The sequence below is a fragment of the Choloepus didactylus genome, chromosome 17 (assembly GCF_015220235.1).
Source record: "Choloepus didactylus isolate mChoDid1 chromosome 17, mChoDid1.pri, whole genome shotgun sequence".
Lineage (NCBI taxonomy): Eukaryota > Metazoa > Chordata > Mammalia > Pilosa > Megalonychidae > Choloepus > Choloepus didactylus.
This window is the reverse complement of record NC_051323.1, coordinates 20410715-20427120: the sequence shown is the minus strand read 5'-3', so window position 1 is coordinate 20427120 and position 16406 is coordinate 20410715. Positions and strand designations below refer to the sequence as shown.

General features: G+C 54.9%; 1 protein-coding gene across 26 annotated transcripts in view; it reads left to right on the top strand.

Moving 5' to 3' along the window:
* DYSF (dysferlin) overlaps positions 1-16406 on the top strand; it is a 227828-nt gene that overhangs the window by 116901 nt on the left and 94521 nt on the right. For all 26 annotated transcript variants that reach the window (XM_037807433.1, XM_037807457.1, XM_037807450.1 and 23 more), the window contains 2 exons: positions 10477-10570; positions 11100-11177. In XM_037807433.1, coding sequence (XP_037663361.1) covers positions 10477-10570; positions 11100-11177 — 172 coding nt within the window. The remainder of the gene's footprint in view (positions 1-10476; positions 10571-11099; positions 11178-16406) is intronic.

Genomic DNA, 16406 nt, shown 5'->3' with positions numbered 1-16406 from the left:
TGAAATTGGGCGCAGAGTCGGATGTGTGCGTGTGTGTGTGTGCATGTGTGTGATGTCTTTGATGGCAAATTCTACTCATAAGGTCCATGGTTTCATCCAATTCTCAAAGGGTCCCAGACCCAAAAGAGAATAATTACTAGAATCTTTTTTACTATGTGCCAAAACCATGCTGATATCTTTACGTGCATCATCTCATATTATCCTCACACTAACCCCATGAGGCTGGATTCTGATATTATTCTGTTTTACAGTTGGGGAGGTTGAGGCTCTAGAACTGTGCTATCCAATATGATAGCCACAAACCATGTGTGGCTATTTAAATTTATATTTAAAGGAATTAAAATAAAAATAAATTCAGCTTCCATCACACTAGCCACAGATCAATAGCCACACTGGCTCCTGGCTGTCATGCTGGAGGATGAGATTACAGGACTGTTCCAGCATCGCAGAAAGGCCCATTGGACACGCTGTTCTAGAACAACTCTGAGCCCCTAGCATTATCCCAGGAGAAACTGAAGCCCGAGAAGGGGTTTGCCCAGAGGCGCAGCCTGAGTCAGTACAGAACTGAGGTTAGAACAGCAGCCTCTTCTATCCCCATCCCCAGGTGTCTCCTGACCAGTGGCCAGACCATCAGCTGGGGCTGTCATCTCCCTGCTCCATTCCCTGCCTGCCGTGGAGGGGCCTGGGTGCTGGGGTGTTGAGGAGGGAGGGCTGGATGTGGCAGGCTGCGGGGAGCCTCCAGCTGGCTGGAGGTGGCTTGACCCGGCGTGGAGGGGACCCACAGAGACCGGCACCCCACGCCCAAGACAGGGGGCAGGAGGGGTAGTGGGAGTTAGAAGTGCAGGGAAGTCAGAGAGGCTGGTGCCAGACAGGAGTAATTCAGGATGTCTTCCCAGAGGAGGTGACTTTTGAGCCAGCTTAAAAAAGGAGGTCAGATGTGGGTGGGAAGGCGAGGGGAGATCTCTGGACCCGGGTGAGGGACCCTCCCACCCCCGCCAGGCATGGCTCCAGAGCAAGGGGAGGGGGCACCCGGAAGGTGAGAGGGGTTTGCCTCCTTAAGTAACCAGGGCCTGTGGTGGGCTCTGTGGTTGGGCTGCAAGGAGGTGGCTCTGTGTGTCTGTGGACTCTGTTCCTTGATTATTAATTGGGCATCTGGTGTCTCCCTGGCATTGCTGGCAGGAGAGGGCTGGCTCCCCTCTTGAGCAGGGGTCTCCCTGCCCCGCCTGCTCCTCCACATAGAAGGGTAACTGGAGTAGCTCCTGGAAAGGTGTGGCCCGTGTGAGCGGGTGGTCTGAGCCCCGTGTTGTCTCACTCAGGATTTGGATGGTGAAGTCTGGAGGATCTGACTGTGTGTCTGTGTGCCTCGGACAGGATGCAGCGCACAGATGCATGGGCGTGGAGGAGTCAGGTGTGTGTCATGGCTGGTGGGCATGTCACGTGCCCTCTACATGTGTCACTGTGTGTACACACATGAGGGTCCGAGTCTGCCATTGCTAGGATGACTGTATAATTTATTGTCTGATCTGGGACACTATTTAATAATTATGCTGAAACAACAAGTGTAAACTAGAACTGTTCCAGGTAAACTGGGACATGCAGTCGTCTTAATTACCAAGGCACCCTTGCATGGGACAAAACCTGCTTGAGAGTCTCTGCAACCTGCACATGTAGAGATGTGGAAACCCTAGAGGGACGTGCACACTCACATGAACACGCATGCGTGTCAGCCCACGTGTGGCATCGTGGATTCTCCAGGTTTCCTGATTCCACTCTGAGCTCCCCAGGGGCCAGCCAGGAGTTCTGCAAGGAATTTAGCAGCTGCTTCCAAGCCCTGGCTCCAGCTGTGAATTAAATGAGGTTGCACCCTCGCCTGCTATTCCACTTAAGGTTGCAAGCAGCCCCGATTAGGAAAGGAAGCCTGTGCTGTTCCCTCTTTCAAAGAGCTCTCTTCCTTTGGTCTGGCCTGCTGGCCTGTGTGGGGTTTCCCTGCAAGCCGCGGCAACCCTGGGACTGGGGCAGCCAGAGCAGTGAAGTGAGCCCTGGGCTCCCCAAGGCCCTGACTTGGCGCTCAGCTCTGTCCTGCCCCAAAGTCCTGCTCAGCTGCTCTGAGCTGTATGGGGAAGCAGGAGTCTGAGAGACCCTGGCTCATTGGCTGTGTAACCCCAGCAAAGACATTAACCTCTCTGGGCCCTGGTTTTCTCACTTATCAGAGGGGGATAAAAATGAGACAAAAATAATAATTGCCAAACTACACAGGGCTTACCAAACTGTGACCCAAAGGCCAAATCTGGCCTGCCACCTGTTTTTGTAAATAAGGTTTTATTGGAGCACGGCCAACACTCATTCATTTCTGTATTGTGTGAGGCTGCTTTTGAGCTGCAATGATGGAGCCGAGTAGTTACAATAGAGACTGTGTCACCTGTCAGGGTGAACGTATTTCCTACATGCCGGGTGCTGCCCCTGTCTGTTCACATGTCATCTAGTTTAATCTGCTCAGTGACCCCAGGAGAGGGTCCCGTCACCACTCCCATTTCACGATAAGCACTCAGAGGCATGGAGAAGGCAAGTAGTAATTATTCTCGCTGTGTCTCCTCACACATCATTTTGTTGCATGTTTGCTGAAAATCACATGGGTAACGGCCGAGCTGGGGGGGGCCTCTCCCTGACCTTGTCATGCTGTGGTTTGGGTGTCCAAGGTCTGTGGACAACCAGCTCCCCAGAAACAAAACCAGCACTGGGCTGTAGCGTCTGCTGATTTCCATGGTGTCCATACTTTGAGCTACCAACGTGGGGCCCCCCCAAACGCAGCCTTGGGAAGAGGGGTGCAGGAAAGGGTTTATAGTGTTACCCCCACACAGATATGCTGGATGTAAATAACCTCAAGGCCATCAATCACCTTTGTTATTCATGGATTTTTTTTAAATTATAAATTTATATGATTTGATTTTTAATAATGTGTGGGTTTAACAGCTGGCTTGCAAAATTCCTGAGAATCTAATAATCTGATCTCATGGGCCGGTGGAGCTGGCTTCAGCATTTTGCTGCTCTCGGAGTCCCCTGACCCTGGTTATCCAAGGAAAGGGATCAGGACTGGCCCCAACAGCAGTCCCCTTCCCGACGACTGTGTCACCTGTGGCCTTTGGGCCCATTGTGTGTGGGAATCAAGTCCTCACCTGGAAACTGAGGATGGGGCAGCAGGCCCCATTCTTGTCCATGCCCACCTGCTTGACTCTGCTGGGGCAGGAACATCCTCTCTGGGCCCCCTGAGGTGCCTCTGAGGCTCTGTCCATTTGTCCTTCCTTCCTGGTTGCTGTGGGTGTGGCCGCTACACCCTGGGGCCCCACTGCTGAGCCTGTGTCTTTCCCCACTTCCGTCTCTGCTCTCATCCCTGTTGTCTCCCTCCTCCCTCCACCTTGTAGCTCTTGAACCTGACATCTAGGCCCTGTTTATGGCAGCTCCCCATTGCCAAAGGGTGTGTGTGACAGTCGACCGGCATGGGGGGGTTCCAGGCATGGAGGAAAGCTCAGAGAGGCCCACAGACTTGTTCCTGGTCTTGGATCAGTTAAGTGGGTTGAGGAGTCCCCTTTAGAGGTTGACTGCCTACCTCCTTCCAGGGGTGACCACCCCGAGGCCCCTGGAAGGCCTTGCTTGGCAGCCTCAGATGGGCTTGGCCACTTCTCCACACTCCTCAGCTCGGGCTCCTCCAGGGAGCCGTGGCTGCCAGCCGGGCAGCAGCGGGCTGGAGGCCACCCAGCCCTCGCCCCCGGGCCAGCAGCAGGCTCCCTCCCAGAGCTTGCCCGAGACGGGCTGCGTGGCCACAGACCGCATGGCTGCCAGCCCCAGCCCGGGAGTCATGTCAGCATGAGCTATCGAGGCGGGAATGTGACTGTGGGAAACCCAATGCCCTTGGCCTGGCCCCGGGGCCAGGGGAAGAGTGTGTGTGTGGGAGGGGAGCACAGCTTCAGCCTCTCCTGCAGCTTGGCTCTGCCCAAGGCTCTGGAGTGAGGGCAGAAGGAAAGGAATTCTCCCTCCTCCCTGCCGCCACCGGGCCTTGTCCCTCCAGTGGAGGCTTTCCCCTCAGGGAAAACTTGGCAGCAGTCACCCAGCATGCGTTTCTCTCCCCGGCCCAGCACCTTCCCCCTTCCCCTCCTACAGGAAGCCTTCCCGAAACAGAAACCAAGGGACAGCGCTTTCCATTGCACCCCAGAGCTGGCCTCATCCCCGGCATAGGTTCACCTCCATCGTGCCTTCTGGTGTGTGTCAGACCCTGAGCTTTGTGAGGTGGGACTGAGGCGCTCTCTGATGACACTCTTTCCTGTCCCTTCCCCAGGGGCCTTAGGACTGTGAGCTGCACATGTGATCTAGGACAGGGCGATGCTAGTGATTTGTTTTACATGGTAAATCTTCACTGGGTGTCTACTGCGTACCAGTTGCTGGGCTGGGTGCTGGGGATAAAGGGACGTGTGCACGCACAAGGAGAGAAGGATGCTAGCTAGAGAAGCACGTGAACATGTTAAGTGGCAACTGGGAGAAGTGCTGGGAAGGACGGACAGTTTACAGAGCTGGGGAGGCCGGGAGGGGCTGCCGATGAAGGCAGGGCAGCCAGGGAGGGTGCCGTGCCTCGGTGTGACTGAGCGGAAGGAAACGCTTGAGTTAGCTCAGCTGGGAGGGCATTCCCAGGGGAGAAAACCGCCTGTGCAATGGCCCCGTGGCAGAAGAAGGATGAAGGATTCAAGAAATTTTAAGAAGGCCAGAAAGGCAGAGAGTGGGGTAGGGGGCATTATTTAACAGGAGACTGGAGAGATGAAAGCATTAAACCGACATCATTAGTACCATTTACTGAGTGCTGATCATGTGCCAGGTACTTGCCGTGGGCTGTGGGTGCACACTTTCACGGTTCTCAACTGAGGGCAATGCCTTCCCCCCTCCCCACCCCGTGGACTTCTGGCAAAGCCTGGAGACATTTTTGGTTGTCGAGACTGGGGGCTGCAACTTGCAACTAGTGGGTAGATGCCGGGGATGCTGCTTAACATCTACAGTGCATGGGACATCTCCCACAGTGAGGAATTATTTGGCCTAAGATTTCAGTAAGTGCTGAGATGGAAACCTTGCCTTTTCCACAATAGCCATGTGCAGTGAGTGTTACCACAGTTGCCGTTTCACAGTGAGGAAACTGAGTCTCAGGCCGGGCTTTCCTGCAGCACTGCCTTCCTGCCCACCCCCAGCTGCCCTTCCCCTGACCTGCCCTGGGAACCCCAGGCGGCCCTTCTCCGTCTCCCCTTCCCGGTGTCTGATGTGGCGCCAGGTGCCTGGGAAATGCTGCCTGGATGTTTTCTACCTTGGAGCTTTGGGGTCTGTAAAATGAATTAGTTGCCTAGATTTTCTGCTCTGCGCACACGAAATACAGCTACCCGTTGTTAGCTTTGGATATCTGAAGGCCTCTCTTCTGTCGTGTGATTCTTAAGTTATTCTGCCTTTTGGGGCTGTACTTGCCCCTCTAAAATAAAGGCAGCAATGGTAACTGTCTCTGAGGTTGGGAGGATTAAAATCGATTCCTGTGTTTTAAGCTCTTTGCACACGTTTATGGCACATGCTGAGTCCTGGGTAGTTGTTTGCTGTGACTGTGAGTGTTACAGATGTGGATCTTGTGACAACTCGCCGTGGCCCTGCCACCTGCACTTTCGTCTCCCCACTGTGACATTGTCACAGTCCCTGGGGAGCTTTCCCTCCAGTCAGGCTCAGCCCCCACCAAACACACCGTTCTCTCTAGAAAAAGGGGGATTGTTGATGTGTGGGGCCCTTAATGAGAGGGAGGGATTCAGCCTGGATTTCATTCATTGATTCAGTAAATACTGTGGCCTCTCCATACCAGGCACTGCACTAGGGGCCGGGACAGAGCCCTCGGGGAGGCCACATGCCCGTCAGGGGCAGGAGGCAATAAACAAAAGTGTTAGCATTGAAGACATCAGGTGGAAACAAGTGCTATAGGGAAAAATAAAGCTGCATGAGGGGTAAGAGGGCACCACGTGGGGTGTGTGTGTATGGGTGTGTGTGGGGTGTGTGCGTGTGTGGGGTGGTGTGTGTGAGGGGATATGTATTTGGGATTTTTGACAGCATAGTCAGGGAAGGCTTCTCTGAGGAAGTGGCATTTTATGTCCTGTGAAGAGTGATGTCCATTCAGTGGGGAAGGCACCAAGTGGGTGTTTGGGGAACACGCTTGGAATGTCACAGGGAAGGACTGACAGGAGGGACATGCTTCCCAGGAGCCCCCGAATCAGGTTCTTGCTGTTTGCTTTGAGACAAATTCCCTGATGGTGAGCCATGCCGATGTCCATGTGGAAACTCAAAACATCCTTCAACGTGAAGAAAGTGTGATGTCGGGTTATCTGTGTTAATTCCTAGACTGATCCTGACCTGGGCGGTGGGCTGGCCTTTGTCCTCAGCCCTCCCCAGAGCTTGTGCTGATGTCGCCTGAGGTGTATGTTCATTCGTTCACTGATTCTTTTTTTTTTTTTTTTTTTCATTATTTGTTGAAAATCACGTTCACTGATTCTTTATTGAGCTCCTGCTGTGTGCAAGGTGTCCTCGGGGAGGAGATGGACAAGTAAACGTGTATTTGCAGTGTACCGAGGTAGGGGGAGCACATGGGAGGGTGCCTAACTCATCCTTGCAGATTTGAGGACTGCTGAGGACAAGTGAGCCTGGGAAAGAATTGGGCAGAGGGAACTACAGCAAGAGGCCTGGGGGCAAGGAAGGGGTCCCTGGAGTGTTCCAGCTGCTTGGATCGTGGAGGCCAGCAGCTGGTGTGGGAGCTGGGGAGGGTAGTGACTGCCGGAAGCTCAACTCCAAGGCCATGGCTAGGCCAGAAGGCAGAGCCCGCCTCCTTCTGCTCCCTGGCTCTGTCGGGGAAGTGTGGAGAGCCCAGGCCCCTCCAGGAAGGCCAGTGGGCCTGAGGAGGTAAAGATGTCGGCCTGTCTGCCCAGGGTGAGACCAGGGAGGCCGAGGGCTGGGGCTCTGGCTGGGAGAGACTGAACTTAGGGGGTGTCTGTCAGCCCAGCTTGAGGTGTGTGTGCTTCCCTAGGTTCTGCAGTAACGCTTCTTCCCAGCTGTCCCCATTCGTCTCCTTGAGCTAGGGGGTGATGGGAAGGAGGAAGGTGGGTCCACACGTGGGGCAGGAGGAATGGGAGGTGGGCAGCGGGCCCTGTGGAGCGTGTGGGCCATTCCCAGTGCCTGTGCCTGCTGTGGGCCGTCCCAGAGCGAAGTCTGCAGAGACTAGCACCGACCTTCGTGGAAATCCCAGGGAGGGCAGCATCTTTTTTGATCACAAGCGGGTGGCCCTGCCCTTGGACAGGAGCCCGGAAAGTGCTGCCAAAACCGCAGACGGAGGCCGTTTGGTGGGAGTGGTGCTGACCGGAGGCGGCTAGGGGAAGCATCTAGAGGAGGTGCGAGGTGAGTGGGATGTGCAAGGCAGCCAACCGCAAGCAGGGAGGTCCCTGCAGGCGCCCGGGAGGGAGAGGATGAGTTATGGGGCCTGTGGGAGCTAGAGGCGGCCTTCCTCCCTGCGCTCCCTTCAGCGCTCTACCTGGGGGGCGCCCTACCCGTCGTTGAAGCTCCCCCACTCCCACCCTGCAGCTCTAGGTGCACCGAGCCGCGCGCGCTACGCGTTGCTGCGCTCAGGTGCCGGCCAAGCCCTATTTCCAGGGTCGCGACCAGCCGTCTGCTTCCCCTGGCGTCCATGCGCCTCCTATCAGGCGTGGCCTGCGGGGGTGGGGTGCCCGCGTCCCCGCCGCCCACCCCAGGGTCAGGTCCCGCGTGCGCCCCGCCAACCTTGCGGTGGGGCGGGGTGGGGCGCTCCTTGGCCAATAGCTGCAGGGCTCCCTGAGCGCTCTGGTGGGACCCCCGTGCACCGCCGCCGCCAAACGCGTCTCCTGGCGGGAACCCAGAACATACTGCCCCACACCTGCCCCCGAGTATTGTATTTTGGGGGCGACGGCCTTTGGGTCCTTCCCTGGCTGCAGTGTGACACCATTCCCAGTTATTCTGCTCTCCTTCCAGCGCGCGCGTGTGTGTATGTGTGTGTGTGCATGTGCAGGTCTGTGTGGGAGTGGGGTGGGGAGGGGACATTTTTTGGCTCAGGACTGTGGCTCCTAACTGCCCTGTCCACTTTCGCAGCTTCCTGGAATTATTTTGAACACATATGGGCTATAGGGCCCTCCAGTACAATTGCCAGCTTCATAGTTTATAATACTACCCAGGTGTGTGCCTTATTTCTCCCCTAAGATCGTTAATAGCTAACACTTATTGAGCAATTACTATGTGCCAGGCCATGTGCGAAGGACTACATGTTTTTTTTTTTTTTTTTTTTTGGTCTTCTTTAACAATGACAGCAATTCTCTGAGATAGGTACTGTGTAATTATCCCAAATTTACAAAGAAATTGATTCATAGAGGTATAGCTACTAGCCCAAAGTCACACAGCCAGTAACTGGTGGGGCCAGAATTCAAGCCTAAGCAGCTTTGCTCTCGAGCTCATGTTGAATCTCGGTGCTGAGGGAACGGGTTATTGTATCCCCCTGTCTGAAAGGGGGTGGGGGTGCCCTATGGTGGGAGCCACAGCCTGCTGTGTTGCAGTAGGATGTTGGTGTGTCCCCTAGGAGAACCGGATGTGTGCTTTGCAGGCCCGTTGCCCGGACAGAGCAGGGGAAGACCCCGATCTGTCTTTAGGATGCATTTTGTGATTCACCCAGGAGTGATCAGGGCAGTCTTTTCCTGGGTGTCTGAAGACCTAAAGGTGGGGAAGATTGGGATGGTTGACAGCATTTCTGGCTAGGAGACAGCATGAGCTTGCGATGGGATCGAGTAAGAGTCTGGGCAGGTTTGGAGAGTGTGACGTGTCCGAAGCCAAGGGCCTGGGTTTGGGGGAAGTAAGCCTTGGTGTTGGATCAGGAAGTTGGGGCCAGGTCCCTGGAGGTTCTGCCCAGGAGGTTGGACCTGACCCTTCAGGAAGTGAGAGCTGCTGAAGGATTCTGGCAGAGAAGTGTACAGTGACTGTGGGTGGTGAAGACGGTTCTGGCTGTGGGGTGTGGGCTGAATCAGGAGCAGGAGAACAAGCAACAAGGGAGATCTTTGGAGAGGAGGCGCACAGAAGTGGCAGTGACTCTTGGATTTGGAGGCACTGGGGGGCTTTATAGTTCAGGGGTCTGGAGAAAGGTTGAGATTCTTGTGGAAATGGCTAAGCCAGAGTGGGAGGTCAGGGCGACCCAGCAGAAAGTCCCTGGGGACTGGGTGGGGTTAACAGGCCATCCGAGGGAGAGGCCAGGCTTTTCTTTCAAGAGTGTGTTTGTATTTGTTTGTTGGAGAGAGGGACTGGACAAGGAAATTGAGCAGAGGCTACCTCGTTGCTTAAACCTGCTGTCTCCAAAATGCATCAGGTGACAGTCAGGGAATGGGGTGGGGAAGGAGAGAAGACAAGGACTTGAAGTCACTGTAGACCAAAGATGGAGCAGATGGGCCCGGGGCCTCCGGGAAATGCCCCAGCTCCCAGAATCCCTCTGTGGGCTGTGACTTGGGCCCCTGGTCGTAGATGGCAACTGAGCAGGAAAGCCAAGTCTTGGAGGCTGGGCTAGAGTGTGACTGTCCCCTATTTCCTATCCTCACGGGGGCCTTGATTGCTGCTGGGTTCCTGTGCCCCCAGACCATACAGGATCTCAGCAAGGGGCTGTGAGGGATGGTGATGGCAGCAGAGGGGGTAAGGAGTGCACCAGGGAGGGAGGCCATCTGGCTTAGGGCAGTTGGTCTTGGTAGTGAGAACCCAGTGCTAATGAGGACAAGGTTTATGCACCAGGAACTGACAGACAGACTTTTAAGCCTGGCCATAAGCTGGCCTTGTCTCCCTCTCCTGTCTCTGACCACAGACCACCCCTGGCCCTGGCCTCGGTCTGCACCCCGTCACCCTCAGCATGGGGGGAACCAGTGACAGATGGGAGATGTAACAGCACAGCCTCTCCATGTCTGGGGACCCAGCTCGGTGCCTGTGTGTCTCTGGCACCAGCACCGTCTCCAAATACTCAGGCAGTGGAGAGAGATGGGGGCCCAGAGAAGCTAGACTGAGACCTCCAGGCTTTCGTTCCACTTCACTCATGCCGCCCTGGAGATGAGCCTCAGAGTCCTTTCTTGTATCAAACATTAACCTCTTGGGCTGGCACAACTCGAAATTCCATTCTGGCTTGTTCAGTCTTTACCAGAGAGGGAGAAGAGTTTCCTACAGTCCTTTGGTGATTTGAAGTTGGAGCCTAGAGATGCTTTAGGAGAGGGTGGGCTCCCCTAGAGTGAAACTACAAGCCTGATGGCCCAGCTCTTGGCAGCTGAGGAGCGTGGCCTAGAGGTTTCCCAAGGGGACCTGTCTCCCTGGGCCAGTCTTCCCGTCACCCCCTGGCTCTGGGGTCAGTGTGTACCCTGACCAGCTTTCTATCTCCAGGGCGGTGTGATGGATGACAGGAGTGAAGATTCCATGTCTGTGTCCACGTTGAGCTTTGGTGTGAACAGGCCCACTATTTCCTGCATCTTCGACTGTGAGTAATGCTTGGTGGTATCTATACATCATGTGGATGTGTAACCTTACATTTGTGTGTGTGGGGGGTTATATGGTCAGGTTTGTATATGGGGGCTGTGGATAGCTAAGTCTGTGTTTTTGGGGTGGGTCAGTGGCTTTGGGGATGTGTGTGTGTGTGTGTGTGTGTGTGTGTGCGTGCGTGTGCGCGTGTGTATCAACTTGAACCTGAAAGCAGCATTTGAGGCCCTGTGTGTTCTGGCTGCCACCATCATCTATTTGGCCCTTTTCTCCTCTGACCTCCTCCCCTCCTCACCCCCATGAGCTCTAGTCAGGCACAGGGACACTTCGCCCGGGTGTCCACCTTTGGGTGATGGTCCATTTTCCTGACCCCGTGAGAGGACCACTCCTGGCGTATTGACATTGGCAGCTGCTATGGTCCCACCCCTCTTTCCACTGCCCTTACTGGGGACAGACCACTGTTCCCTCTAGCCCCAGCTCTCAGCCACCCCACCCCTCACTCCAGCATCTCTTTATCTTCCTTGGTGAAGACGGGAACCGATACCATCTACGCTGCTACATGTACCAGGCCCGGGACCTGCCTGCGATGGACAAGGACTCTTTTTCTGGTAGGTGGGGGAGAAGGGAGTGAGACCAGCGACCGTGGCCTGAAAGCAGGAACTGAGATGTCAGGCCTTTGACGGCAGGGATCACTGTCCGGGCTTCCTCTTTGCGGGTGGGTGCTGCTGTCTGCTGGGTGCATGGAGGTTGGCTGCCGTGGCCAGGGGCATGGTGGCCTCCTGAAGCGCTGCAGCCTCCATCCGTGGCCTGCTGACTCCTCGGCAGGGTTTGGCTTTGCTGACTGTGTCCTCCTTCCTGAAGCCCCTCTGGCCTTGGCTCTGAGGGCACCACGGGCTACTGGGTCTCCTGCAGCCTCCTCTTTCTCGACTGTTCCTATCAGATGCTTCATTGCCCTCTAAGCCTGATGTCCCCAAGGGTCCTTTCCGTGTCCCCTCTCTGTGCACTGGGGTTCCCCGCATGTTCCTGGCTCATGGGGGAAACTTCCAGGCCTTCCGCCCTGTCTCTATGTCCGCCACCGATGTCTCAGAGACATCTCGGCTCATCCTGTCTGAACTAAGCTCCTCATGAGCCTGCCCCTTCCCAGGTCCATTCCCCTGCGTTTCCTTCCTTGGTCCTGTCATCAGCATCTGTCCCTTATCCAGGGTGGAAACCATCAGCCACCCTGTTCCTGTTCTGTGATTCCTCAGTCTCTCTCAGGTGTGCTCCCTCCTCTTCAGTCTCATGGCCGCCCTCCCATGCTGGCCTTGCCCCTTTCGTCTGGACCACTGTGGTTGTTCCCGGCCCCCCTGCCACCTTCCGCACTACCCCGGACAGTTCTGGTCACGTCACTGCCTGGTTTCAAATATAGGCCCTGACAGATGAATCCCCAGCTCTTCAGCCTGGCAGAGCAGGTCCTTTGAGATCTGACCCCTGCGGACCTCACTCTGTTCGACTTTCGTTAACTCCCCTCTATCTGCTAGCTCTGGCCCCAGCAACTGTCGTCCATGTTTGTCAACCTCTTCCCTGTACCTGGCCTTAGCACACCATGTTTCCTCTGCCTAGAATGCATTCCATCCCTATTTTTAACCCAGCGAACTCCTACTCATCCTTCACAACCCAGCATAGACGACTGACCTTTGCTTGAGCTGAGCTGGTTGCTTCTTCCTTTGCTTTCCTCAGCACTTGGCCTGCACCTCTCTAGAACTCACACATGGGATCATTGTTGATCTATTTCTGCCACATTCTCCCACTCTGACCATGAGCTTCTCCAGGAAGGGGCCTTGTCTTGCCTTTGAGCCTGTGGCGCTTGATATCCTAAGACTTAACATTTATCAAATGCTCACTATGTGCCCAGGCACTTTGCTGACATCATTTCATGTAATCCTTACAACTGCTCTATGAAACAGGTATTTAACATCCCCATTTTACAGATGAAGAAACTGAGACTCAGATTTATCCAATTCTTGGAGCTAAAACAGCTGAGAGGTAACAGAGCTGCAACTGAACCCAAGGCTGTCATTCTCCAAATGATGCTATTTAGTTCAGTAGAAGTGAGATATCCTGTGAGAATGACTTTTCATTCACAGACTGGCTGGAACACCTGTTCTCCTTCCCTGCTGGGTCACCACCCCAATGTGGGGGGACCCCTCCATTACTTACTCCTAAACAGCTATAGTCCCCCCACTTTGCTCTGCACCTCAGTCAGTGACCCCAGATGCAGGGTGGGTGGAGGGATTTCCCTTTAAAGTTTTGGGGCCGGGGTCTTGAGGATACACTCTGTGAAGCGTGTGCAAAACCGACATGTAGGAATTGGCAGGTCAGGGATAGCGCTCTGCCTCTGCAATTTCCTGGGAAACTTTGCCAGGAGACTTTCTGACACTTAGAACTTACCCTGAGAAAAAAGAAATGACTAGTTTCCAATCTCAGTCCTCTCCCTTCCAGGGAGGATGTGAGAGGTGACTGTGCAGGCTGTGGGTTTGGGTAGGGGCGGGTGGTGAGGTGGGAGCTGGGTGGGAGGCCCCCCTGTCCTTGGAGGGCTGGGTGGGGAGGGAACTCCTCCAAGGACCGGCTCCGGGGGTCAGTGCTCACCTCTGGGGACTGCGGTGGCAGGGTCAGCCTGGCACCGGCCTGTGGGAGACAAAACACTTTCCACCCTGGCCCCGTCCCCTCCCCCAAGCAAACCTCCCTTGAGCTTTGAGGGCACTGCCCAGGGCTTCCTCAGAGGCCACTGGCTTCGGAATGAAAGGCCCGATTGAGCAGCTGCTGGAAAGGAAAACAGCAGCCAACATGAGTGAACCTATAAAACCCAGAGTGTTTATTTTCACTCCCAAACCCTAAACCAAAGCAATTCCTCCCCTGGAACTGACCTCAGGGCTGCTGGCGGCTGGTGGCTGTGCCCGGCCACCGGCTGGCGTTTCTCTGAGGAAACTCATGTGTGAATCTGCAGCGTCTGGGGCCAGGGGAGGGTCTAGCACCTTCCAGCTGCCTGCCAGGGTGTCTGGGGCCGAGAGGGCCCCGCTCGAGCCTCTGACCTGTGCTGCGGGCCTTCCCCAGCTCCGCTGCTGTAGGCCTTGGCTCCACACGGCCATTGCTGTGCTCTCTGCTTGTCCCCTGCAGGGCGGGCCTTGGGGCTGCCGGGGGGCTGGGGCCATGTCTGCTCCTTCTCCCACGTGGCCCAAGCAACGTTGGCTGAGGGTTTGGGGGACCATGGAGAGGTTGCCCAGGAAACACTTGTCAAATAAAATAGGACATGGTAGAGGGGAAGCGTGCTCGCCGTTGGTGGAGAGTGTGCCGTGAGTTCTGCACCTCGGTGGGGTTTGGATGTTTGTGGATGGCCAGCTCCAGTTCTGTGGACCTATGGGAGGGTGTATGCGGGTGTGTGCGTGTGCATTTATGAATGTGTATGGCTGGTGTGATAAATCAGGCAGAAAAAATGTGAAATAATGCTTAGTTCAAATGACTTCTATCTGATAATGTGACGGGGTTGCCACTGCTTTGTGAGCCTGTCTTTACTGGATTTACCTTGAACTGAAAAGAGAGGGCTCTAGAAGACTTAGAGATCACCAGTCCTCGACACTGTACCTGTCTCCTGCCCACCACTTCAGTCTGAAATGGATAACGTTGTGTCTCTCCAAAGCAGCCCCTTTGTTGTTTCTCAGGGGGAGCCGAGAATTTGCCTTGCCAAATTGTTCCCCAAGGGATTATGCTATGCCCGTGCCCCCCACAGAGAACTGTTGTTGTGCTTTGGGGGAGCCATAGCTGAAGCTGCTTTCTTGGCTGCCACCCAGACAGGGGACCCTGGGGCAGCACCAGCATGAGGTCCCCAAACTCCAGAGAATGGCCCTCTGCTTGGGGGGTGGTGCATGTCCAGAAACTCGTCTTTGCAGGTCTCACAGGTCACTGGGCTCAGGGGTCCTGACTTGGCTGCCCAAGCAAATGAGAGATGGCTGGTAGACCAGATGCCAATTTATTAATTTCCTGGCATGGGGGTAGGGTTAGGGGAGGGACATCTTTCAAGAAAGCAGAAGGTCCGGTGCCCTCTTGGCTGGCCACGTGGCTCCTGGAACCATGCTGCAACGGGTTGTCCTGAGTCAGGCCAGGCCAAGGTGACGTTGGATGGACCTTAGCTGCCTCCCAGCTGGGGTCACCTCTGTAGCGATCCCTGCTTTAGTTTCCCGCCAGATCCACACTCTGTCCTGGGTGGTACTGGGGAAACTCTTGCTCACTGAGCTTTCCAGGTCCAGAACCCAGTCACGGCCCCCTCTTTCCTAACAGCCTTTTGTGAAGGTTGGTTCCGGTTGGTGTAATCCGCCTGATGAGCTTAAGGAGGTGTTTTCCAAAGGGCATTGGAGCCTTGTGAAATGCTCCACGTGAAAAGGGTTTCTGAGTAAGAGGGACTGGGGAGCCCTGCACACTCAGAGATTTACAAGGCACAATGGCGCAGGAGAGGCTCTGGGACTGCGGAGTAAAGAAGCCTTTTTAACCTCTTTAAATGCTCGTTAGCTCCCCGGAGAACTCAGGTCTTGGACACGTTTTGGGAAACACCGATCTACAGGATTCAGTCCAGATGGCTCAGTGTGAGTGCAGGACCGTTTCTGATCTGCCCGCCACCCCTTCCTTGATCCCCACTGTCCTGGGGCCTCCTGTCTCTGCAGCCAGACCAGCCACTTGCTGATTCCCAGGTGTCCATGCTCCTGTGTGCCTTTGCCTGGGTTGGGCTGGCTGCCTGGAACACCCCCTTTTCTTGTCTTTGGGGGCCGTCTCCTCATTCTCGAGGCTCGGGTGAAGAGTGACCTCCTTTGGGAACCTGACTCGATGCTACCAGTCCCGGTTGAGCACCTCCCACCCCCAGGCCACTGTACATTCCACTATCAAGTTGCAAATCACCTTGTATGAGAATTATGTTTTCGTTACCATTTCCAACCTGTAATCCTAAGAGCCTGCATGGCATCTCATTCTTCTTTGAGCTCTTAGGTATGTGCTTGCCTGCTTGTGCTCGTCAAATGATAAATGTCGATTGAATGAATAATGTGTTATAATGATGCCACAGTGAATAGCTTTGTACTTATAGCTTTCTGGTTAATTTGGAAAATTCCCAGGAATATGGGGGAAAAGGGCACAACCATTTTTATGGTTGTCAGGGCAGATGACCCAATTACTTTCTCGAAGGGTCGCTGAATTACTCCCAGCCATAAAGGAGAGTACATATTTCACCAAATATTTGCCAACACTGGGTTTTATAATTTCAAGCAATTTTTCTTAATTTTATAGGAAAACTCTAGCTGTGTTATAGTTTTGATCGGCACTACCTTCCTTATGAGTGATCTACTCCCCCCTCTTTTTGTGGCCCTTTTCCTATGAGCAAGGCACGGTGGAGGGAGCACTAGGGGGTCTGGTCCTGGTGACATGGGCACTTGGAGTGGTCACTTAGTTTTTCTGGGGCAAAACTCCCTCTTCTGACAAGTGAGGATGACACGCCTGCCCTGTCCCCCATTCCAGCCGACCTGAGCTGGTGGGTGGGAAGGCCTGTGAGGAAAGTCCTCCCTGGAGCTTCCGGAAGGGGGTGTCTTCTCAGGGAGCAGAGCCCAGTTGGGTGCAGGGCTCTGGGTCCAGCAAAATATTCATCTTCCGGGGGCTTGGTGACCAGTGCTCCGTTCTCTCATGGCAACGGAGTCCAGTAGATTCACTGTGTGCTCCTGCTGGAGCCACCCAGACAGCCTGTAGCCCTCCTGGATCCAAAGCTGCTTCTGCCCGAGCTCAGAGTGACCCGTGAGGGGTGCCTCGTAGGGCCTTCCAGG